The sequence below is a fragment of the Pinus tabuliformis genome, chromosome 6, assembly GCF_031772625.1.
Source record: "Pinus tabuliformis cultivar Carrire ecotype Pingquan chromosome 6, CPIR1, whole genome shotgun sequence".
In the NCBI taxonomy this organism is placed as follows: Eukaryota; Viridiplantae; Streptophyta; class Pinopsida; order Pinales; family Pinaceae; genus Pinus; species Pinus tabuliformis.
In genome coordinates, this window is record NC_142292.1 from 1,540,224,811 (window position 1) to 1,540,250,037 (window position 25,227).

Below are 25,227 nucleotides of genomic sequence, written 5' to 3' on the forward strand. Positions count from 1 at the left end.
TCAGGACCATAAGATGATACAGTAACCTTTTGTAGCAACAATACAAAACATCATCCACTGTAACTTTATTACATGAAATAAGACTTGGTGTATTTGGATGATCTTTTATTGTATTGGAAGACACACCTCCTGGACCATCATTTCCTTTAAGAATGTTAACGATCACTTATGTTTCAACATCAACTGATTCACTTTGATGACAGGAAGATTTATGCATTGACTCAGTTCCCTTCCTAATAGCACCGATGAGTAAATACTATCCGTGCTTTTTGTTGTAGTGCTCAATTCTAAAAGTGATTTTTCTTGTAAATATTCCCTAAAATTTGTAGCAGTTTCTGAGCCATTCAACTTTGAACCATACATGATTTTAGCAGTTTCAGGATCATCAAGTTCGGGAGAGAATATCTTCATTTTTCACTCTTCTTCTAGTATGTGTTCTTCTTTTTGTCTATAATCCTTAAGAAATTCTTTCAAGAGAATAAAGTCAATAAATTCACACTCTTGGAAAATGATTGTATGGACTCCTACAGAGTGAACAATATGACTCTGTGAACACACTAGAAGCAGAAGACATGATCGCAAGGTTGAACTTGATGATCATGACGAGGTGGAGGTGACGTGCTAATACTTCGTCCCCATATAGGTTTGAAACATCAACGTCTTAGAGAACGACGACCATAACTTGAACTACACCTGTATCGAGGACTGAGACCCCGATGGCGACCACTTCCTAACCCTCCATTCTCGTACAAAATGACCAGGCTCACCATATTCATAAATTTTCAAATCATTAACAAGATCATACGGAATAGGTGTGTTGGTCTCCAAAACAACATTATCTATTATATTTGAATTTAAGTCAGACCACATATGGCATCATCTTGCATGCCATTGCTGTGAATTATTTCCCATTCTCTCCAGTTCTCAATTCAAATTGAAGTTTAAATGTGTTGTTCACGCAATTTGTTTTGAAATTTAGGCTCCAATTTCAAACAAATGTTAAACAATTATGCCTTTCACTCCAAAATAACTAATGCACCATACCAAATGCCAATGAATATAGCAGCAACGCACAAGGGGACATCTCTCAGGGTCGTGTTATTATTATTAATATTAATTTTGTACATTGTTTTTATGAATATGAGAGCCTGAGACTATAGGTGCATGTGAAGTAATGGAGTTTTGAAATGGAAATCACAACAATAAAATTCTAAAATGAAACAACAAATGGATTTGGTACAAATTTGTTTTTGCTTGTTCCATTATTGTTGTATCTATGAATGGGTTTTTCTGCTTCTTGGCTTCGATCATGACCATTTGGGGTGGCCTTCTGCACTGATTTCCATCTACTTTCATCATCATGAGCTAGAGAGTCTATGATGTGTTTTGTCTTATAAGTCAGTTCTATACAATGTTTAGATTTCAAAAGATTTCATTCATGGCGTTTCTTCTCCTGTAATTTCAATCAGGGTGGTCTCTGAATATTGCGTTTCCTTGTGCAGTAAATTCACTCTACATCATGGGGGAAGCTTACACACAGCTGGAGCTTAACATCATCTTAGCTCAAGATCTGAAGGAGATGCATCTTGTTGGCATGATGTAGACCTACTGTGTTGTATGGATCAATTTCGAGAAAAAATTGACGACGCAATTGACAGAACAGGGGGCGCAAACCCTACTTGGAACGACAAGGCCATATTCAGAGTGGAAGAGAGTTTGCTCCACTGTGAAACCTCTGCTGTGATGATGGAGATATACTGCGTGGGTTGCCTCAGGGATACCCTGCTAGGCACTGTGAGGGTCTTGCTTTCCACTCTCCTCAAGGGCTACGGGAGCACAGATTTCAGTGGGATGAGTTTCTTGGCACTGCAGGTACGTCATCCTTCTGGTCACCCACAAGGCATTCTCAACCTTGGCACCATGATTCTTGATGGAGTAGATCTTCACAGAATGAACAGATTCATCCCTGCAACTGGGGGTTGTGGGTTTCAAAGATTTGATGGGGAATCCTGTCAAACCCAGGCCTTCATTTGTGAGAAAATTACTGTCCATTAAACCTAATAATGTTGTTGATGCCCAAGAACAGCAATCCCGCTGTCAATACTTCAACAGTAGTGCATGCAAGGAACAGGGAAAAGATCAAGAAAAGCAGAAAGATGGTGGTGAGATGGTTGAGAAGGAGAAGAAGAAACTTGTTGGCTGCTATCAGATTCTCATGGCCCCAAAATTGAAAAGGAATAAAGTTGGATTGAAGAATGGGGCTGCAAAAATTCATCTCAGTCCATCTGATAGTAATATCTGTGCCAAGGAAGATCAAGATCCTGCTCTGGCTTACAACAAAGCAATAACAATTTATTCATAGTGTTATCATCAATAATATTATTGTGCAAGAATACGTTGGTTTTATGTTATTATATTCTTTGTGCAAGTGCCTTCAATTCCTAGTTGATTCGTGAAGTGCTTATTATGGCATACATAAAAATTTTGAAAATCACAAGCCACTGTGGATGAAAGACTGGTTTATGTAAAAGTTTGAATAGATATATGAATCTGAAAAGGGCAAGTTCAGTGCCTTCAATCTGCTACTTCGATATATATTCTTAGCCTATGTGGATGAACATTGGTTTGTGTAAAATGTTTGAGTAGATATGAGTCTGAATTTTGTAATGGGCATGTTCAGTGCCTTCAGTCTGCTACTTTGATAGATACTCTTAGCCACTGTGGATCACACATTGGTTTGTTTAAAAATTGAATAGATATATAAGTCTCAAATGGCAAGTTCAGTGCCTTCAGTCTGCTACTTTGATATATACTCTTAGCCACTGTGAATGAAATATTGGTTTGTGTAGAAATTTGAGTAGATATATGAGTGAATTGGGCAATTTCAGTGCCTCCAGTCTTTGATATATACTACTCTTAGCCACTGTGGATGAAATATTGGTTTATGTAAACATTTGAATAGATATATCATATATGAGTCTGAAATGGGCAAATTCAGTGCCTTCAGTCTGCTGCTTTGATATATATAGAGTATATATATTTGTTTACAGGATGATCACTGCATTTTTAACTTATGTCCATTAATCAAATCGATCTTTGAAAGACATAATAGGCTTTCCTAATCTTGCAGAAAATGGTCCGTCCATATTAAGCCATAAGGATGAAAACCAAGTGAGATAATAATCATCTGATGCAAGTGACTATTGTTGAAAAATATTTCTAACTCTTGTTTTACTTTGACATTATTTTATAATCAAGAAAATGCGGGAAAGAAGACTATATTACAAGCCCATTAGATGAAGTTGGGGTAGATTTTATGGTTTGAAACTAACTCAACCAAAATTTTCTACATTGTTTTTATCAATATGAAAGCCTGAGAAGATAGGTGCAAGTGAAGCAATGGAGTTTTGAAATCAATGAAGGAGATATTGCATTTTCTAGGAAAAATGCCATCATCCACAACCGATTAACCAATTCTTTCTTCCTATGTAGCATCCTTGCTTTGACATAAGTTGGACAGAGATGAGGACTTACACCGACATTCCATATTCAACAGCTCTACTTACACATTGACATAACTCATATAGACATCTCTATGATTGGGACTCAACAACAGACAAACTCTGTTGTCAAGTCAGCTGCTTATGAAATGGCCAGAGTCTTCTTAAAAATTTCAATATTTCTACAGTTGAGGATTGTAGCAAAGCTCAGGGATCAAACTTAACTCCATGCTTATGAGGCATCCGCGTTCTCACAGTTATTTGCAGCTCATTCTCAGTTTTAATGGGAAGGTGATATATGGTGTATTATTGTTGCAGTGGCAGGGGATGGATTTTAATTGCTGGTTGGACCAAAAGAAATTGATGCAAATCAATATTAACTAGTTATTGATAATTTTGCCCGCTGAGTTCCCTGAGGTCAAGTATAATGCTTTCCCTGCTTATCAAAGAATATTGCTTATCAAAGAGTATTGATTCCTTTTCAATAGGAGTAGCATGTGAGTGTCAGTTTTATAAAGAAGATTCTTTTTATTATTAATAAAAATATAGATAGTTAGTTTCATTTTAAAGGGTTATAAATATGAGTTATAAATACAAGACTTAAAAGGTTGTAAATATTTCAAGGGTTGTAAATATGAGTTATTAATTGTTTTTACTCAAAACATGATAAATAGCAATTTAGCAATTTCTTTTTAGTTGAGTGACTCAAATTCATGTTTCTTTAGGTTGACGGTAAACCCACTAAAGTGGAAAAAATTGTTATTCCAATAATTAGAGGGATTGTTATCATGGGGTGATAAGAAATTTAATATTCCAAGAAGAGGAGGTAGTAGTAGATTCTAAATAAATTAGCAATGCAATAACACAAATGTTTGCAACAAATTTAAAGAGATCCACCTTGTTGAATAATGCACACACTACATGGATAATGGATTTCCGCACTTTATGCCTTACGGCGTTTTCTTTGCAACATCTGGTGCAAATGCTAGTTACACCCTGTGCATCCATGGTTAGACGATTTCTTGGTTTTTTTAATTAGACCCTCTCCATGGTTAGACGATTTCTTGGTTTTTTAAATTTAATACTCTGAATCCATGCTGAGGCGCTTTCTTGGGTTTTTTAATTAGATCCTTTGCATCCATGGTTAGACGATTTCTTGGTTTTTAAAATTAAATCCTCTGAATCCATGGTGAGGTGCTTTCTTGGTTATTTTAATTAGATCCTCTCCAAGGTTAGACGATTTCTTGGTTTTTAAAATGAAATCCTTCTTGGTTTTTTTAATGAATCCATGTTGAGGCGCTTTCTTGGTTTTTTTAATTAGATCCTAGACGATTTCTTGGGTTTTTTTTAATGAGACCCGTTCCATGGTTAGACGATTTCTTGGTTTTTTAAAATTTAATACTCTGAATCCATGCTGAGGCGCTTTCTTGGTTTTTTTCAATTAGATCATCGCGGTTTCTTAGTTTTTAAGTTAAATCCTATGAATCCAGGCTGAGGTGGTTTTTTAAATCAGATCCTCTGCACCCATGTTGAACCCATGTTGAGGCGCCACCATAGATCCCTCGTTGCACAGAAAGCAAGGGAAACCGAACCTGCCAATAATATCACTGTTGAATATGGCCGGCGTCGAAGGCACTGGGAGCATTTTTGTGAAGATGGAGTTAACTGTTGAATATGGCCGGGTACGGTGCATAGTGAGAGGCCGGTATCGAGAAGTGAACTTATGGTCGGTTGCCCGATCCGATCATTTTTTCACACATCGTCTCCCAATGCAGCGGCCATTATTCCTTGAATCTAAGGGTAGGGGCAGGGAAAAAGGGATTGAGCAACGCCGTAAGCCTTGCACATATGTGATATCTATCTATCAATGTGATTCATCCCTGGGAGGTAAGCATTTTCATATTCTTGACTGACGATGTAAATTTCGTTGGGTGTTATAAAGTCACTCTGGAGAACAGGGGATTTTATTTTTATTAGGAAGAAAGAAATGCATGTGTGATGAAGAGAATGTTGAGATTTTTTTTATCAGAAAGAAAGAAACGCATGTGTGATGAAGAGGAGTTGATTCCAATACATCTCCAGAAAACTGTCTGTCATGTCATCTCCAGAAAACATAATTTATTGGATATGGGTGGAAATACATTATTCTAAAATTGTCAAACTCCCTGTCTAATTTGATGAATATGCCCAATGAGTTGTATGATGACTTGGATTGGTTCGGTCTCATTTCCTTGCCCTGATCCTTACAGATGGATATATGTGCATGCAAACTGCTGAGTGGACGTACGGGTAGCCTTTCCATTTTCCCGGCTTGAGATATTGTTTTTCATCATGCTCAATCGTGATATATTATAAAATACTCATCAAAAACATGCAAGAGAGATATATCTATATGTGATGCTGAAAGAGAGATATGAATTCTGTACAGCTAGATAGATAATTGTGACGCTGAGAGAGAAATATGAATGAATTCTGTACAGCGAGATAGATAATTGTGATGCTGAGAGAGAAATATGAATGAATTCTGTATAACTAGCTAGATAGATAATTGTGACGCTGAGAGAGAAATATGAATGAATTCTGTACAGCGAGATAGATAATTGTGATGCTGAGAGAGAAATATGAGTGAGTTCTGTACAGCAAGATAATTGTGATGGTGAGAGAGAAATATGAATGAATTCTGTACAGCTAGCTAGATAGATAATTGAGACTATAAAACATTTACCACCTGAAAAAATTCTGGTATACAACTTACATTGTATAATGCCTATGAGTATACACTGTTCTGTTATACACTATTCAGCCCTAGCTTTTCATTAATTTTTGTTAATGGTTGCCTTTTCCTTACCAGTTTGGAGGGCGTAATTACACCACCGTATAAAGTTGTTGGAACGCGCGACGGATAGCCTGGGGCTCGCTGCAGAAAAGGGTAACCGGTTTGACCGTATATACATCCGTGAGAGGTAAGCATTGCTAAGCATTGCTACTTGTGATAAAGTCATCCTCAACTGATTGCATTGCGGAAAATAAGGGATTTTATCAGAATTACATATTTAATGGAAAAAACTTCAGATTCTTTGAATTTCTTTATTTTTTTTTACCACCATTTATTTATAATTTGTAGTGATAGTTGTGATTACTGTGATCATTTTCTTTTATGAGTGTGAAAACATAACTATTTTCTTCCTCCAAACATTCAAAACAGAATCATGGTCAAATTCGAGTTCACATTTAATTGATTATATATTATATTTTAATTTGATGAATATGTTCAATAACTTGTAGGATATATGGGACTATGATGACTTGTATTGCATGGGCATATTACTATTGCAGAAAAAGATCCAGACAATCTAGTGTAAATGGTGCAAAGGTAAATTCAAAGCTTCATATTCATTACCATGCTTCTTTTGGTTTTAGTGAAAGTGTGGGCTCCAACTTAGCTTTAGCTCTCTCATTATGGAGTATATTACATCTTCCATAATCTTCCAATTATCAAGTTAGATTTGTTACTTTATTAAATTTAATTCAAAAAGTTTTTGTTACTTGTATAAATGACCACTAAATTTTAACAATTTTTATTTTTTTTGCAGATCATAAGAAGGACATGAAGAATATACAAACATGCTCGGATAGATAAAATATCAATATCTACAAGTCATTATAGAATATTTGAATTCATTATGTTATTATGACCCAAATTAAACTAACCTTCATTTATTTTTCTTATTATGTCATTACTTTAAAAACATCATAATAATAAAAAGTATTATTTTTTTTGAAGGGGCGAAAAGCCCTTTCTCATTGCTCTTGAGGATGGACCATGGCTATCCTCAAGGGTATGTGTGCCTCTTTGCACCTTACTTTTTCATTTGCTTTTATTTATTTATTTTAGAATTAGATATCTTTAGCTTAAAAGTATGACATAATACATCAATATAAATTAGAACATGTTAATTAAAATTTTAAAATATCGAATGAGCTTGAAGTTATGTAAATGCATTTGATTTAATCAATATAGTATTTTTCCAACCATGAGTTTTTGTGATCACTGCACAATTTTTGTATGCTTGTTTAGTGGTTCAAGTCGTGTATGATCAGATTGTATGTTTTTATTGTATAAATTGATTGGTGTGTGGTAATTACAAAATTATTGTATGCATATTGAGTGATTGATTTGTTGTGTGATGTTTTTATTGTATACATTGATTGATGTGTTTTTCTATTACTTTGTGATGTGATGATGAATTTAAATGCAGAGCTTTGTGCAATGATTGTTGTTTGAGGTTCATTTATATAATTGTGTTCACAATGAATGTGTGACATGTTCATCTATATTTTCAAATGTGTAAGAATTTTCTTTGTTAATGCTTGGTCTTTATATTATGTTTGTGTATTCAAGACATTTTTGTGGGTGATGACCAAAATTTGATATGTAATGTTTGTATCTTTGTGTGTTTACGATGCTTTTTGTGAAGTTCATTACTCGATGTGCAGTGATTTTGTATGACGATATTTGTTGTTGGGCTTCACTTACATATTTAGAATTTACACTGAATGTGGATGACATGTCTAAAATGTGTGTGAATTTTCTTTAGCATATTCTTTGATTTAGTGCTACATTAATTTTGTATGTTTGGATATATACAATTTTCTGTATGATGATAAAAAATTTGATATGCAATGTTTGTATCTATTTCTAATTTTGTGTGTGTAATAAGAAAATTTTATGCCATGATGCAATGCTTGTATGTATTTATAATTTTGTGTTTGTAATAAGAAAATCGGATGCCATGTGTGTATGCATGTCTATTTGTGACGCTTTTGATGTTTGGATATTTGTGTATTTGTAATGCTTGTTATGTTTGTGTATTTATTGTATGGTTGTATTGTCTATGTATTCACAATATTCCTTGTAATGTTTAAAACTTGAAATATACTCTTGATTGTGTGTGTCTATGTATTCACAATATTCTTTGTAATGTTTAAAACTTGAAATGTACTCTTGATTGTGTGTGTCTATGTATTCACAATATTCTTTGTAATGTTTAAAACTTGAAATGTACTCTTGATTGTGTGTGTCTATGTATTCACAATATTGTTTGCAATGTTTAAAACTTGAAATATACTCTTGATTGTGTGTGTATATGTATTCACAATATTGTTTGCAATGTTTAAAACTTGAAATGTACTCTTGATTGTGTGTGTTTTTGTATTCACAATATTGTTTGCAATGTTTAAAACTTGAAATGTACTCTTGATTGTGTGTGTCTATGTATTCACAGTATTGTTTGCAATGTTTAAAACTTGTAATGTACTCTTGATTGTGTGTGTCTATGTATTCACAATATTGTTTGCAATGTTTAAAACTTGAAATATACTCTTGATTGTGTGTGTATATGTATTCACAATATTGTTTGCAATGTTTAAAACTTGAAATGTACTCTTGATTGTGTGTGTTTTTGTATTCACAATATTGTTTGCAATGTTTAAAACTTGAAATGTACTCTTGATTGTGTGTTTCTATGTATTCACAGTATTGTTTGCAATGTTTAAAACTTGTAATGTACTCTTGATTGTGTGTGTCTATGTATTCACAATATTGTTTGCAATGTTTAAAACTTGAAATGTACTCTTGATTGTGTGCGTCTATGTATTCACAATATTGTTTGTAATTTTTAAAACTTGAAATGTACTCTTGATTGTGTGTGTCTATCTATTCATAATATTGTCTGTAATGTTTAAAACTTGAAATGTACTCTTGATTGTATGTGTCTGTACTCTTAATTTTATGCATCTTTGATTGTGTTTGTACTCTTGATAGTATGCATTTTTTATTGTGAGTTTGTATTCTTGATTGTATATGTTTTTTATTATGTGTTTGTATTCTTGATTGTATGCATTTCTAATTGTGTGTTTATATTCTTTATCATGTTGTGTGTGTATTTACAATCTTGTATTTATATTCTTGTGTACTTACAATGTTTTTTAATGTAATGGTGAATATATCATATAATGTTTGCGTACTTGTGTATCTATGTGTTTTCAAATGGAATAATGAAAATTTGATGTGATGCTTGTATATCTATAATATTTTTGAATGTAATGACGATCGTTGTTTGATTGGGTTTTTCATTTATTTTTTGTTTGTTGATCGTTGATTATGATTGTGTATATGCTTGGAATGTGAGAATGAACAAAAGTTGATACGGAATCTTTTTTTATTTGCAATAATAATTTTTATAATGATCAAAATTTGATTTTATTTTCAATTTAAATTTATTTTCAATTAATTAAAGCTAGGGATTTTTTAATGTAATCATAATTCTTGTTTAATTTGGTTGTTGTTTATTTGTCATTCACTGATTGTTGATTGTGATTGTTTATATTCTTGGAATGTGAGAATTTGTGTGAAAATGAACTAAATTTGACATGAGATCTTTTTGTATTTACAATAATATTTTTGTAATGATCAAAATTTTGATGTCTATTTTTAATTTAAATTTATTGCACTGGAAATTAAATGGGGGGGATTGGGAGAGTGTTGAGTGAAATAATAATATTATAGAAGCTATAAGTCAGGGGTAGCTCAAATGAAATTTAATCTATTGAGTAGGGAAATCACATAGGAGGTGGGGTTGGGGGACTGATGAGTGAAATAGTAGTATAACCATAAATTAGGAGTGAGGGGCAGGCGCCAAATGAGCTTCCACTTTCAGGTCGGTAGAAAATTTATATCACAAAATTCTCGAAGCCAAGTGAAATTCCTTTTAAATATAAAAACATTATTATTTTTATATTTTTATTTATCAAATTTTAAATAATAATAAATCACCAATTTTAAATAATCAATATTATTTCCCTTAGATCTATAATTAACTTTGTCATTTATTTAAAAATAAATAAAATAATTTTACTATCCTAACATACCAATATATAAAATAAATTTTATTATATATAAAAATTATATATATATATATATAACACTAATAAAATATTATTATCAATATTTATTCTATTATTATTCTACTAAATTATCAAATATTATTATAAAAACATATGTAATTACAAATATTTATTTAAATATTAATCTAAAAAGAGCATATTATATATTATTATTTTGTAATGATGATGATGATGATGATGGTTGTTAACGTCCACTGAGACCAAATAATGATCTATCGGACCTAAAAAAGACAAATTATATATTTTGATTTAAGATTTTATTCCGATGCTCAAAAAGCTTGGAGAGAAGCCTCCCGATATATAATACTGCCATATCGTTGATATTATTATATTATTAATGTGGTAGTTTCAAATTTTTATTTTTATTTAATATTTTTAAATAAATTTTCATATTTTATTGGTATTTTATATTCATATTTAATATATTAAAAATTGTTTATGATTATTTTTACATATAAAATAATTTTTAGAATTTTTAGAATATTAAAAAATATATATAAAAATTAGAAATAAAATAAAATAATATACATAAATAATTTCCCTATTACATTTTTATTAACTAAATAAATATATCAACTTTTATATCAAGTTAATATTTTTTTCCTTTATAATTTATTTTAAAAAACCAACCATTTTAATTATATTAATAATTTTTAGTAATTTCAATTTAATTTTTATTTTATATAAATAATAAATATATAAATAGTAATATTATTATCATCTATTTAATCAATACTAAAAGTAATATTTTAATAAATTCATAATCTTTTTTATTTCATAGAAAAGACTAATATTTTTTCTTACGTTATGTTTTAGAAGCTTATGTATAGTATTTATTATATATAGTCATTATTTTTATGTGTGTTCTGATTTGTTTTGATATCTCATTTAAATTTAAATTTAAATTTATATATTCTTTTAATTATATTAAATATTAATATATGAAAAATTAATTTAATTAATTTTAATGTTAATAATATATATAAATATTTTCTATATAATTTTTTATTTTATATATATGGAATAAATTAAACTTTTAATTCCACAATTTATTAAAAAATATCATTTTTATTATTTGTATTTTATGATTAAGGTTTTCAATTTATTTTAAATATTTTTTTATATTTCTATATTTTATTAATATATTGTATTGATAATTATTATATTAAAATTTAAATTAACTCATATTAATATCAATAATTTATATAAATATTTTATTTTTTATAATTTATATAAATATTTTATTTTTTATATTATTTTTATTAAGTAAATCAATATATAGCTTTTTATTTTGAATTAATTAATTTTAATTCTATTATTTATTTATTATTAAAAAAGATAATTATTTTATTTATAAGTTATTAACTACTAAAAAATTAATAATTATAATAATGTTTAAAAATATTAATTTCCCGAATCAGGATGACCCCGTGATCATCGCTTCTCACTCCAAGAAACCCAACATGCAATTTTGACCTAGCTCACCCTCCACACCATATGTCGTGTACTCCAACTCATGCAAACTAGGTGCCGAGTACGAGATCCCCATCCTCACGCCCCAACCTCATGCTCAACCCCATAGCCAGTCTGCATTCTCCCTCCAACATTCTCTTTCAACAGATTTTTTGGCATCATGTCCTCAACCTTACTCTACGTAACCATGAACCAGGAAAAGGGGCAAGGAAGATATGCTGGCAGAGGGAGAGGTCATGGGTTTCCCCCCACTAACTTCAATGATGCTACTATCGCCACCTTGTTTGATAGTGGGATTCCTGACTCCATACAAAGGGAAGTCCTAGCTATAGAGGAAGTTGAACTGCGTTGGGGTTGCCCAATGCTTTAGGTACTCAAGAATCTCCTCGCGTGTCAGTTAAAGGAGCATGCCCAAGAGAAAACAAAAGTGATTGCCTGGATTGCTTAGCTCTCTGCTCACTAGAGTCATGGTGTCTCCTCTCTTGGCTGTCTTACTAGATTTCTGTGCTTGGATTTTTCACCCAATGCCCTCTCATATTCTTCCCCTGCGCCTTCCCCGTCTAACTCTCCTTCGGTCAGGTCCTCCTCCCTGCCATTTCCTTGCACCCATGTGGCTCACCCCCCTCCTTCCTAGGCTCTCATCCCTTCAGTGGCTAATGTGCCCTTATCTTCACCTCGCCCTAGCCCTTGGGCAACTACATCCTCAAGGAAAACCTCATGGATACAAGCAGCATGCAGGCTCATGGCACTGCCCATGTGCAATGTAGTTCTAGCGTGGTTATAAGGTAGTTTTAGTGCAACAAATTCTAACTCTCAGTTACATGGCAACTCATAAGTTGAGTCTCTCTCCTCATTTTGATTTCTCTATAGGTCACTTCTATTCCACCACCTCGAAAGCAAACAACCCAGAGCCCGATGGCTCATCGACATACTATTTTGGCACACTGCGCATCAGATCCCTATGGCTCGACTACGCATCTTTCCTATGGCATAACATGTTTCATTTTGCACATTCATGCATCTACTGAATTCGCTCAATTCTCAAATGCGTGATTTTGATCAATATATGTTTTGTAATGCAAACAACGAAGTTGCAAGGCTCTGTTTTCTCCCAACTGGGGCAGATTCCTTCTACTCTTTATCTTTAGTTTCCTCTTTCTGAGGTAGAGGACACACTCTTGATTTTACTCTACGTAATTTTTCGCATGTTAATATAATGTGAGCATATATACTTACAAAACAAAAATCATAATTTTAGTTCTGAGGGATATTTTAGTTTGTTGAGTTCGTGTCCTTAAAGAACCTTTACCATTCAGAGGTCGTGGGTTCGATTCTCTCAACACTATTGGGGTTTGGATCCTTAGTTTAGTCGACAAGAGGTGATCCTCTTAGGTAGGTTTGGCTAGTATAATATTTCATGGATGTAGCAATCATTGATATGTGGGGATCGTGAATCACATAACCAAAAAAAAAATATCTAATAATCTCAACTTAATATTTATTTCACATAAATGATAATTCAAACTAAAAAAAAATGATAATTTCATTTTAATATTTATTTCACATAAATGACAATATTGTTGATTGAGAATTTAAATTTAATTTTTAATTTTTAATTTCATAATAAAATGTTTATTTTCTTTTTTATTTATTATAAAATTAATTTTAAAAATGTAAGTGGTGGCAAGAGGGGAGGGGTGCTTTATGGCCTCTAGTAAGTTAAAGATGTGGAGTATTAATGGGGCTTAGGATGCATTACAAACAACCAAGCTTAAGTTTATTCTATTTATGAGGAGATTTAGTTAGCCAAAGAAAAATAGGTAGCTTCTCTCACTATTTAGCATTTGGTGGAGGGCTCCTCTCTCAGGGAAAACCATTAGAAAGTATTATTAAAAGAATTAGAAAGGGTTCTCTTCAATAACATATTTTCATATTCTCTGTGATCTCAATAAAGATGTGGACTTATGTGCAAATTAGGAGTGTAAATTAAGAATGGAAGATTTAAAAATCAATGGCTAAATCAAACCCTCTCCTATTCCTTATAGCTAAATGGATTGACATTGTACAATTATGAAGGATTGTGTTATCAATCAGTTATAGTATGACATGAATTTTGTTTATTGGTGGGCCGGTTTTCTAAGATATATATGCCTACAAAACACCATTTTTTATTTTCCATTTTGGGGTCCCTTTGGAAAAATTCATACTTCTACTAGATAAGATGACTCAAGCAAATTTTTTTGAAGATATAATTATGTACAACCTAATGTATTTATCATGGTCTAAGTGAGACATGAGCGAAACATGCATATAAATACAAAATTCTCATTTTGGTTTAAAAAAATATTCTATAATAATAATAATGATGATGCTCATAAATAGCGAGGAAGAGAGAGAGGGATTTTGGCAGAGGGTGAGATGGAGGGAGAGAAATGGGGACGGGAGAGAAGGGAAGAGAAATAGAGGGCAATGGAGAAGTGAAGAGACAAAGAAGAGGAGGGATTGGGAAAAATATAAGGGGAGGAATAGGGAATTGGAGGGAGTCATGGACATATCGATAGAGACAAGGTGAGAGATAGAGGTGTGTAGGAGGGGGAAGGAGGGTGGTAGGGAGAGAGAGATGGGGCAAGTGGAGATGAGGGGATGGGACGGGGGATAAGGAGAGTGAGAGAGAGGGAGGGATGTAGGGAGATATGGAGAGAGGGGGGGAATAAGAGAGAGGGGGCAGAGGGAGAGAGAGAGAGAGAGATGGAGAAGAAAAATAAGGAGGGAGAGGGAAGGGAAGAGAGAGGGAGTGAGTGTGAGAAAAGGAGAGAGATGGAGTGATTATGAGAGAGGGAGAGAGTGGAAGGGAGAGAGGGAGGGAGTATGAGAAAGGGAGAGACAGGATGGGAGAGAGGGATGAAGATATATAGAGTGAGGAAAAGGATGAGAGAGGGAGATGGAGAGATATTGGATAGAAGGAAAGAGAGTAGGGAGGGAGGGGGCGAGAGAGGGGGGTTTGTGAAGGAATGACACAGAGGGGAATATTTCAATGGATAGTGGGAGAGATAAAGAAGGATAGATAATGGGGATAGAGAGATATAGAGGGAGCGAGATAAGGATAGAGAGGGAGCAAGATACAGAGATGAAAGGATAGAGAGAGGGAAATTAAGAGGGAGGCAGGAGGTGGAGAGAAAGGGAGAGAGGGAGGAGAGGGAGGGAGATGGGGATGGTAGGAGTGCAAGAAGGGGTGATGGAGAGAGGAAGAGAGAGTGTAAGAGAGAGAGTGTGTGAGAAAAACAAATAAACATTAATAGAGACACATAAAGAGAGAGTGATATATTGAATGAAAAAGGTAGAGTGGGAGACTCAAAGAAAGGTGAGAGAAGCATAAGGGGGAGAGAGGGAGAATGGCTAGAGGGAGAGGGAGAAGGTATAGAGAGAGGAAGAGGAGAAGATGGAGAGAGGGAGTGAAAGAGATAGAGGGGGGGGAGAGGGAGCCAAAGTTAGGGTGAGAGGGAGAGGGAGAGTAAAGAGGGGGAGAGAGGGAAGGATGGTAGATGGGGGGTGGGGGGGGAGGTAGATAGGGAGAAAGTGGGGGGGAGAATTTAACATGAGAGACGAAGTGTCAAAGAGATAGGGAGAGATACAAAGGAAAATTAAAATAGGTAGAAAAGGAGACAGGGAAAGAAAGAAGGGGGGGAGGGAGCAAGATAAAGAACATCGGTGAGGGCTAAAGTGAGTGTGAGAGAGGGAGAGAGAGGGGAGAATAAGAGAGAGGGAAATCCAAAGAGAGGGAGAGAGGGAGAGGTAGATGGGAAATACATGGAGTAGAGGGTGTCACGAAGAGTGAGGGAGTGATAAGAGGAGAGATAGAGAGAGGGAAGGAGGGAGGGAGAGGGAGGGTAAGTGGATTAGGAGAAGAGGGGAAGGGAGAGAGAGGGATATTGGTAGAGGGTGAGATGGAGGGAGAGAAATACAGGGAAATCGAGAAGGGCAGAGATAGAGAAGAGGATGGATTGGGAGAAAGATAGGGGGGGGGAGGAATAGGGAATGGGAGGGGGGAGGAATAGGGAATGGGAGGGATTCATGGACATAGCTATAGAGGCAAGGTGAGAGAGAGATGTGTGAAGGAGGTTGGGAGGGAGAGAGAGAGGGGGCAAGTGGAGGTGATGAGAGGGGGAAAGGGAGAGGGAGGGTGGGACAGACGGAGTGCTATAGGGAGATATAGAGAGGGGAGGGATAAGGGAGAGAGAGAGAGAGAGAGAGAGAGAGAGAGAGAGAGAGAGAGAGAAGAATAATAAGGAGGGAGAGGGAAGGCCTACCTCACCATTTGTAGGTTGAGGCATTAAACACAATAAACTATTTAAAGAACTTTAGTCCTCATCGAATTCTTGGAATGATTACATTGGAGGAGGATTTCTCGAGGAGAAATCTCGTTGTGTCGCACTTTAGGATTTTTGGAGCCTGTGTTTACTACCATGTCTCCAAGTAATTTACTAAAGTGTTATAAACCATAAACCGTCAACACTAAACCCTAAACCATAAACCCTAAACCCCAAACCCTAAACCTTAAAACCTAAGAATTTTATGATCTATTAAAAATAATTTTGTAACTTTTATTTAAGTGTTTACTAAAATAATTTACTAAGGAACCTAAACCCTAAACCCCAAACCTTAAACCATAAACCATAATCATTTAATAACATTTTAAAAAGTGTTTTGTAACCTTTTTTAAGTGTTTATTAAAATATCTTAATAAAGTATTATAAACCCTAAACACTAAACCTTAAACCCCAAACCCTAAACCCTAAACCCTACAAACTAAACCCTAAACCATAGGTATTTTATAACATTTTTTAAAGTGTTTTGTAACTTTTATTTAAGTGTTTATTAAAAGAATTTACTAATTTGTTATAAACCTTAAACCATAAACAGACAACCCTAAACCCTAAACACGAAAACGTAAACCCTAAACCCCAAAACCTAAACCCTAAACCCTAAACTCCAAACCCCAAACCCTAAACCCTAAACCCTAAACCCTAACTATTTTATAATAATTTTAAAGTTGTTTTGTAACTTTTATTTAAGTTTTTAATAAAAACATTTTTCAAAATTTTGTATACCCTAAACACTAAACCCTAAACATAAACCCAAAACCCCAAACCTTAGACCCTAAACCCTAAACCCTAAATCCCAAACCCTAAACCGTAAACCCTAATTATTTTATAACATTTTAAAAAGTATTTTGAAACTTTTATGTAGGTGTTTAATAAAAGAATTTACTAAAGTCTTATAAACCCTAAACCCTAACCTCTAAACCCTAAACACTAAACCCTAAATCATAACCCTTAGGTTTTGGTGTTTAGGGTTTATGTTTTTGTGTTTAGGGTTTAGGGCTTTGTGTTTATGGTTTACGTTTTATAACACTTTAATAAATTCTTTTGACTAACACTTAAATAAAAGTTACAAAATTCTTCTTAAACTCTTATAAAGTTCTTAGGGTTTAGGGCTTGGGGTTTAGGACTTGGGGTTTAGGGTTTAGGTTTTGGGGTTTAGGTTTTAGGGTGTATTATTTAAGGCTTATAACAAATTAGTAAATTCTTTCAATAAAAACTTAAATAAAAGTTACAAAACGCTTTTAAAAATGTTATAACATGCCTACGGTTTAGGGTTTAGTTTATAGGATTTAGGGTTTAGGTTTTATTTTTTAGGGTTTAGGGTTTGGGGTTTGGGGTTTAGGGTTTAGGGTTTAGGTTTTATAAAAATTTATTAAGAGCTTTTAATAAACACTTATAAAAGGTTACAAAACACTTTTTAAAAAGTTATTAAATGATTACAGATTAGGGTTTAGTGTTTCGGATTTAGGGTTTAGGGTTTGGGGTTTAGGGTTTAGGGTTATAACACTTTATTATATTCTTTTAATAAACACTTAAAAAAGTTACAAAAATATATTTTAAAACATTATAAAATTCTTAGTATTTAGGGATAGGGTTTATGGTTTGGGGTTTGGGATTTATAACACTTTGAAAATTTCTTTTAATAAGAACATAAAAAAAGTTACAAAATGCTTGTTAAAATGTTATAAAATGCTTAGGCTTTAGGGTTTCAGATTTAAAATTCTATAAAATGCTCATAGTTTAAGGTTTATGGTTTATAACACTTTAGTAAATGATTCTAATAAACACTTAAAAAAAGGTAAGAAAACGCTTGTTAAAATGTTATAAAATACTTAGGGTTTAGTGTTTAGGCTTTAGGGTTTAAGGTTTTGGATTTAAAATGTTATAAAATTCTTACGGTTTAGAATTTAGGGTTTATAACATTTTAGTAAATCCTTTTAATAAACACTTCAAAAAAAGATACAAAAAACTTGTTAAATTGTCATTGAATGCTTAGGGTTAGGTTTATGGTTTAAAATGTTGTAAAACTCTTAAGTTTTAGGGTTTATGGTTCACAAGACTTTAGTGTTGCAAAGATGAGAGATGCTAGCTAAAAAGTCCAGTTTGCAGTAGATGTGAATGAGAATATTACTTCACATAGGAAATAAATCCTATATGTGTATGAATATATTGTGAAAGAAATGGAAGGGGAAAATAGGCCCTCCCTAATTCCATCCATTTTTCCCTCTCTCTCTCTCACTCTCTATAACTCTTGCTCTATCTAACTTTTGCTATCTCTCTCTCATAGTATCTCTCAATCTCTCACTGTGATTCTTACTATGTGTCTCCCTCACTCTCTCTATGATATTGAATCATTCTCTATCTCTCTCTCTCTGTCAGTCTCTCATCGTCTCATTCTTTACCTTACTCTCTCTCTTCTTCCGTCTCCCTCTCTCTCTCTCTCTCTCTCTCTCTCTCTCTCTCTCTCTCTCTCTCTCTCTCTCTCTCTCTCTCCATTTCTACTTCCTCCTCCTTTCCCCCCTCTCTCTTTCTCTTCGTCTATATCTTGATTTCTTTCTCTCACTTTCTCCCCCTCTCTCTTAACATCTCCCTCTCTCACTGTATCCCAATAATTCTCTTCCTCACTCTCAGAATGCCTCTCTCACATAATCTATTTGACATTATATCCTTCTCACACACTCTCTCTCTAAATCTCTTCCTCTCTCCCCCTCCCTCTCCTCTCACTCTCACTCTCATTCTCACTACCACTCTCTCTCTCTCCCCCTCTCCCACTTTCAATCTTTCTCTTCCTCTCTCTCCTAGCCCTTTCTATCTCCCTCTTCCTCGCTCACTCTCCCTATCTCTCATGTCCTCTATTTGTAAATTAACAATATTTACAAAAGCAATAAAACATCATTAAATTGAACAATAGTTTTAATATAAACAGGATAATATAGTACATTCAACTCATTTAAATTGTGATGTTATGTATGTGTAAAATCACTATACACACAAAGAGAAATACAACGAACAAATTACATAACATAATTATAAATTTACAAATAATAATTTTTAAATGGTATATTTATTTCTATTGTATTTTATTGTAAGATCTTTATGATATATTTTGTAAATGTGTATGGAATTATTGTGCTTAAAACAAATCATAGCCATAATCATTTGTGATGTTATAATTATTTGTATTGTTGAAATATTAATTAAAAGAAACTACAAAAACATGTGTTTTTTTAATTGTATATTGAAGGTTGGTGCTTACAAACAAATCCATAATCATAATTATTTGTGATGATGTCATCAAATTTATAGTTTTAAAATATAATGATTAAAAATATTCATGAAAATTTAATTTTACTTAAAAAAAATTAACAAATAATAAACTTCAACGACTCCATACCATAAAATTTTATTAAAATCAATTATAAATCTAGATTGTTCAAATACATATTAACTTAACAATTAATATCAATTTATTTAAAAAAATTAATATTATTTTAAAATTATTTTTATAATATATAAATTGGTTAAAAAAATAAAATAGAGAAACTGGGAAAAACTTATTTCTCACAAATAACCATAATCATAGGCATTCCTCATAGATAACTTTGAGGACTTGAGAAAAGGTTTGAAAAACCCTTCTTTAAAAATATATACTAACTTTATTGATGTAATGTTTGAGCATTTACAAATAATAATATTATTAAAAATAAAAAAATAAATTACATGTTGTATCTACTCCATTTTCCATCTCGCTCCGCGTAAACAAATTTAAAAAAATAATGTTATACTATTAACTGTACATGATTATAATAGATAGAAAACATTATATTAAAAAAAAGAAAGAGGCTATAATAGAATTGAAATTGAAGAGAAAAAGACATTCATCAAATCAAAGTAAACAAAGAATTCAGAAAAGTGTTGAATATATTATTAACCGTGCACGATAATAGATAAGAGAAAACATTACGTTATAAAAAAAAAGATATGATAGAATTGAAATTAAGAAGAAAAATTTCTGGGAGACACTACCCATATCAAAAACCTAAATACTTGATATTATAAATGACTGTAAAAAGAAGAATATAAAATCAAATGAACCCTAACCTTTCTCCTCTGAAATAGCAGATTCTAATCCCTTCCGACTTCATTTCTTATGACTAACCAAGCAAAGGCGAACAGAGACTCCTATAACATACAATTAAACATGTGAACCTGTGTAAGGAACCCTCCACGATTCTCACCAAACATTGAACGCCATTAAATTCTTTGTACATTGAGCATAGAAACAAAAATACAAACATGTAACTCATGAGCATTTTTAAAATGATGGCAAAAGTATCTAGGACTGTGTAAAATTATTCTGATTACTGGTAGAAAAAACTATTTGAGCCAGGGATTTTAATATTAAAGTGAAATCTATTTATTAAATGCCTCAAATATAAATGGATTGTACGAGCTGATTCAATTCAAGTTTGGATCCCTCAACACCACCATTGGCCTTCCCACTTCTGCAGCATTGCATCCATCTATTCATGGTTACTCTACAACTAGTCACTGCATTACATGCATTGAACGTTACTCTACGAATCTGCAGCTATTACATTCAATGCATGAATGATAGTTGCTTACAATGTTTTCCTTACAAAGTTCAATATGATCATATAAATTTTTATACTAAAACAAATTAGGCTTATCATAGGAAGGTGGTTTATTCAACATCAAGATTCTGTCTTCCCAAGTGCGGGAAGGCATACATGTGAAATAATTCTTTGATAAGTATGTAATATTTATTTTATTCTTTTACATTTTTGCTCTCATTAAACAGTTAATCATTCTAGAATACACATCAAATGAAATACAATTATCTGTAGTTTATATTTCTATCCATAAATTTAAGTATCGAACAAATATAACAACAAATACCTCGTGGATGACCATGCCGAATTCTTAATTCTTACTGCAAAATGCTGATAAAACCATTCATTATTACTTCATATTTATCTTCACTTTCTACCCAACCCTCTCAAAACTGGACGTTAATAAAATAAATCAAAATATGAAACAAACGAAGAAGAAAAAACAAGCACACACCAAACATAAATTATTAAAACTCATAAGCATAGCCATTCTTGACACAAAGAAAAGAGAAAACAAAAAAAAGGCACACTCGAATCTGAAAACCCAAAAATCTCCTCCACTCTACTCGCCGCTCATTTTCATATATGCCGAGTTTGTTCATCTAATCATAGATACACCCACCCTATTCCACACATGTCCAGCCGCTCTGCCACAAATATCAAATATCCAACGGACTCAGCCACTATCAAATGCCACAAATACCAAATATACAACGGACTCAGCCCCTGTCAAATGCCACAAATATCAAATATCTAGCGGACTCAACCCCCAGCCGCTCATCTAAGTAGCTACATATCACAAAAATGATCTCTTAAAATTTTCAAATCCGCACAAACGGTTAGGCTTTTAGCTTTTTGACTTTATTGTGGTTAAATACTTATATGTAATTTTTAGTTTTAGAAATATTTACCTACTACCGATCTCCTTATTAGTATTTTTTTATTTTTAGAAAGAATCACCGGTCATGTTCTCTATTCTATGGCCGCTTTCTTCAGTTATCAATCTTTTTAGGAGCTTTTTCCGTGGTGGCCACATTAGCATGTGCACAACTGCCCACTAGCCTATTAAATTGACTGAAGTAGTCATTCGCAAAAATCCCATGCGTCTGAATTAAATTGACTGAAGTAGTCATTCACCGGAATCCCATGGGTTTGAAGTAAATCGATCCACTAGTCCTCACTCCTGCCCGTTGGGTGTAAATTGCATCATAAGCCACTGTAAAAAGGCACTTCTTATAGACCATGCACTAATTCTCTTCTAAACATTGAATTACCAAATGGGTCCCGATGCAGGCGTTCGTTCTTCTTCAGCGGCTTCCATGCACATCTACAAACATTAAAACATGAACATTTTTAAGTGATTTCCAATAACCATGGAAATAACAGGATTGGTTTTATTTAGAGAATGTTTTTAACAACAAAATCAAAGACATTACTTTATCTAAAATTTTATTAAAAATTATATTTATTGACAAAACAAAATTATAAAATTTAAAGTATCATTCATAGTGGTATGGTGTACTCATTCATGGTTATATTGTGAGGTAAATTTTAAATTAACATAAAATATATGATTTTCTCATAGATAAAGTTGAGAGTAAGACCTAAAATGATTAAGCGTGAGATATTATTTGCGTAATTTGTAAATCAATGACAATGACAATGTTATTTGAAGTTATAATTCTTTTCAAGTTATTGCTAGTATAAGATAGGTTGTGCTCAACTTTTCAGTGATAAACTACATCAAAAGTACATGGATAAATTATGTACAAACATTTTTTTTTAGCACAAGTCGAAAAAAGTTTAGGATATTTCTGAATATTAAATAAAATCATTGAGGCAGTTCGAAATAATTTTTCTGATTATTAAGAATAGTCCTTTTTTTGTGGATTGGATTAATTCTTACAACTTTATGGATGGATTAGATTTTGGCTTAGTTTTCATCTAAGTTTGAATTGATTATAAAAATAATTCTTTATTTTTAGATGACATATGTTTTCTTTCAATTAATTATAAAACTACTAATTATAAAACTACTAAAGCATTATTCCTTCTTGAAAAATCTTACTTAATCACCTTCATCTACACTCTTTACTGGACTCTTTGGCATAATAATGTTCTATTATTATGTTTTGTTTCCACCTTGACCGTTAGAATTTCTATGTGAACTGGTTTATATATGACCGGATTAATAATTTATTAACCATTACTTCACCTATGTGAACTGGTTTATATGTGACCGGATTAATAATTTATTAACCATTACTTCACCTAATTAGATAAACAAACTAAAATGATGATTATATATCCCAAATATCAATAGGTTACTTTCTTTTTCCTTTAGCATAATTTAAAGTTGGTAATTAGAATTTTGTTTCTCATTTAATAAAATTAACATTTATTTATATTATTAAAAAATGTGAATAAAATTATTTAAGTGATAAATTTTACAATTTCCATTTTAGTATGGATAAAATTTACAATTTCAATTTCATTTTTTTCTTATAAAATTTTACAAATGTTTAATCAATTATATAGTTTAACAATTTAAAGCAATATGCAAGAGTTTAAAGTGAGTAAAAAAGTTTAATAAATAAGATTTTAGGTAATCACTAGATTTTAGGAAATTAACCTTCATAATAAGGAATATAGTATTTTATTAGATATGTTGTAACAATCTATACTAGAAGAATATTTGTGATAGTTTCCATATCAAAAATTAAGGAAACCTATACTCTCTAAATTACCTGGCATTAAACATATTATACAAAAAACTAGATCGAAGGAAAGAAATAATGAAATCATATATTTTGCGTCATTCAATAAATTATTTAGTGTTGTGATAATGGATCACTTTTAAAGAGATAATTTTAGGAATTAATGGTTATGGATAAAATAATCATGCCCCCAATTTACTAAAGGAAACCCCAAGTGTTGTTTTGTTAGTTAATGAAAAGCGCGCCTAGGGGTCAGTTTTTGGGCTCATTTCTTGTGTTTATATTTCCAGGGACGCATAGGAATAGACAATGTGGATGATATGTTTAAGCACCTCCGGCCTTAAAAGGGGGTTACACAAATTTTTGGCAAGGTCTCTCCATATGATGTATTCAAAGTTGGTGCCTTAATTATCATCATAATGCAAAATGATCTAGCGTGAGACGACAATGAACAATTTACATGAGAACAACATATATATGGACAATCCTTACTCTACATCCTTGAACTAACTAAACTTTAGTACCTTCAACTTAATGCAACACCTTGAATTATATTTAGTTAAATTCCTTCAACTTGGGAATCCATTTCTTCAAGATGGGTATCAAAAAAAATGCTCCAATAAAAGTATTTGTAGTGTCCTTTTCTGTGCAATACGCTGCATTCCATAATGATGATTTAATCCTATTTTAGGACCGTTATGCCACTATGAAATCAATCATACTTTGAAAAATATGGAAGGATGCATTGCTTAATTTAATAAGGTATAATGTATTCCGTTTAACTATAAATTTCTATCCTTTTAAAATTTGTTTTAGTTGGGGGACTAAATAACATTTTGAAATACATTATTGGACCCGACAAAGAAAGAAGTGGTTCCTTGTTGCTTCACCATGAAACCCTACAAAGTGAGTGGATCGAAGTAAATTGACCATTGAACCTTGTAGAGGGATTGGATTCATATTTGTGAGAGATTACTAAAGATTATAAATGGAATGTATCCCTAAATATCCTTGACTCACTACAAAATTCAAGAACAAACTACTCTAATACCAAATGATATATCACTAACAACCTATATTTCAAATAGAAATGTGAGTGATCCATCATTTGGTGTATGTCAAACGATACCCATAGATTCTATAAATTTAGACTTATGCATATTTTTCATAATATATAGGGGACATTTTCTTTCATCAATATCAAATGGAGGATCATAATACTCATGATTTTTCTCCAATCTCCATTTCTAGTCCTAATCCTAGTTTTGGTCTATGTTCTAGTTTTGGATTTTAATTGCAATCTTTTATTCAAATATTGATGATTTCTTCAAGAGTTCCTCATCTCTAAACTAGCTTGGGGATTCCTTTAGTACTTTACAAGCATGATTATTTTATCAATAACCATTAATTCCTAAAAGTATCTCTTTAAAGGTGAGTCATTTTCACAACACTAAATAATTTAGTGAATGATGAAAAAGACATGATTTCCTTCGATCTAGTTGTTTCCATAATATGTTTAATGGGAGGTCATTTAGAGAGTATAGGTTTCCTCAAC

General features: G+C 32.5%; 1 protein-coding gene across 1 annotated transcript; it reads left to right on the plus strand.

The window, feature by feature from the left end:
• The first annotated feature begins 1,617 nt into the window (after positions 1-1,617).
• Positions 1,618-2,055, plus strand: LOC149264596 (uncharacterized). The gene has a single exon (XM_089399725.1). It carries the CDS (start codon positions 1,618-1,620, stop codon positions 2,053-2,055), a length of 438 nt encoding a protein of 145 aa, XP_089255851.1.
• The last annotated feature ends 23,172 nt before the right edge of the window (positions 2,056-25,227 follow it).

Bases quoted from the DNA above. Each gene is read 5' to 3' on its own strand.
- LOC149264596 (XM_089399725.1), top strand. From the start codon at position 1,618: ATGGATCAATTTCGAGAAAAAATTGACGACGCAATTGACAGAACAGGG.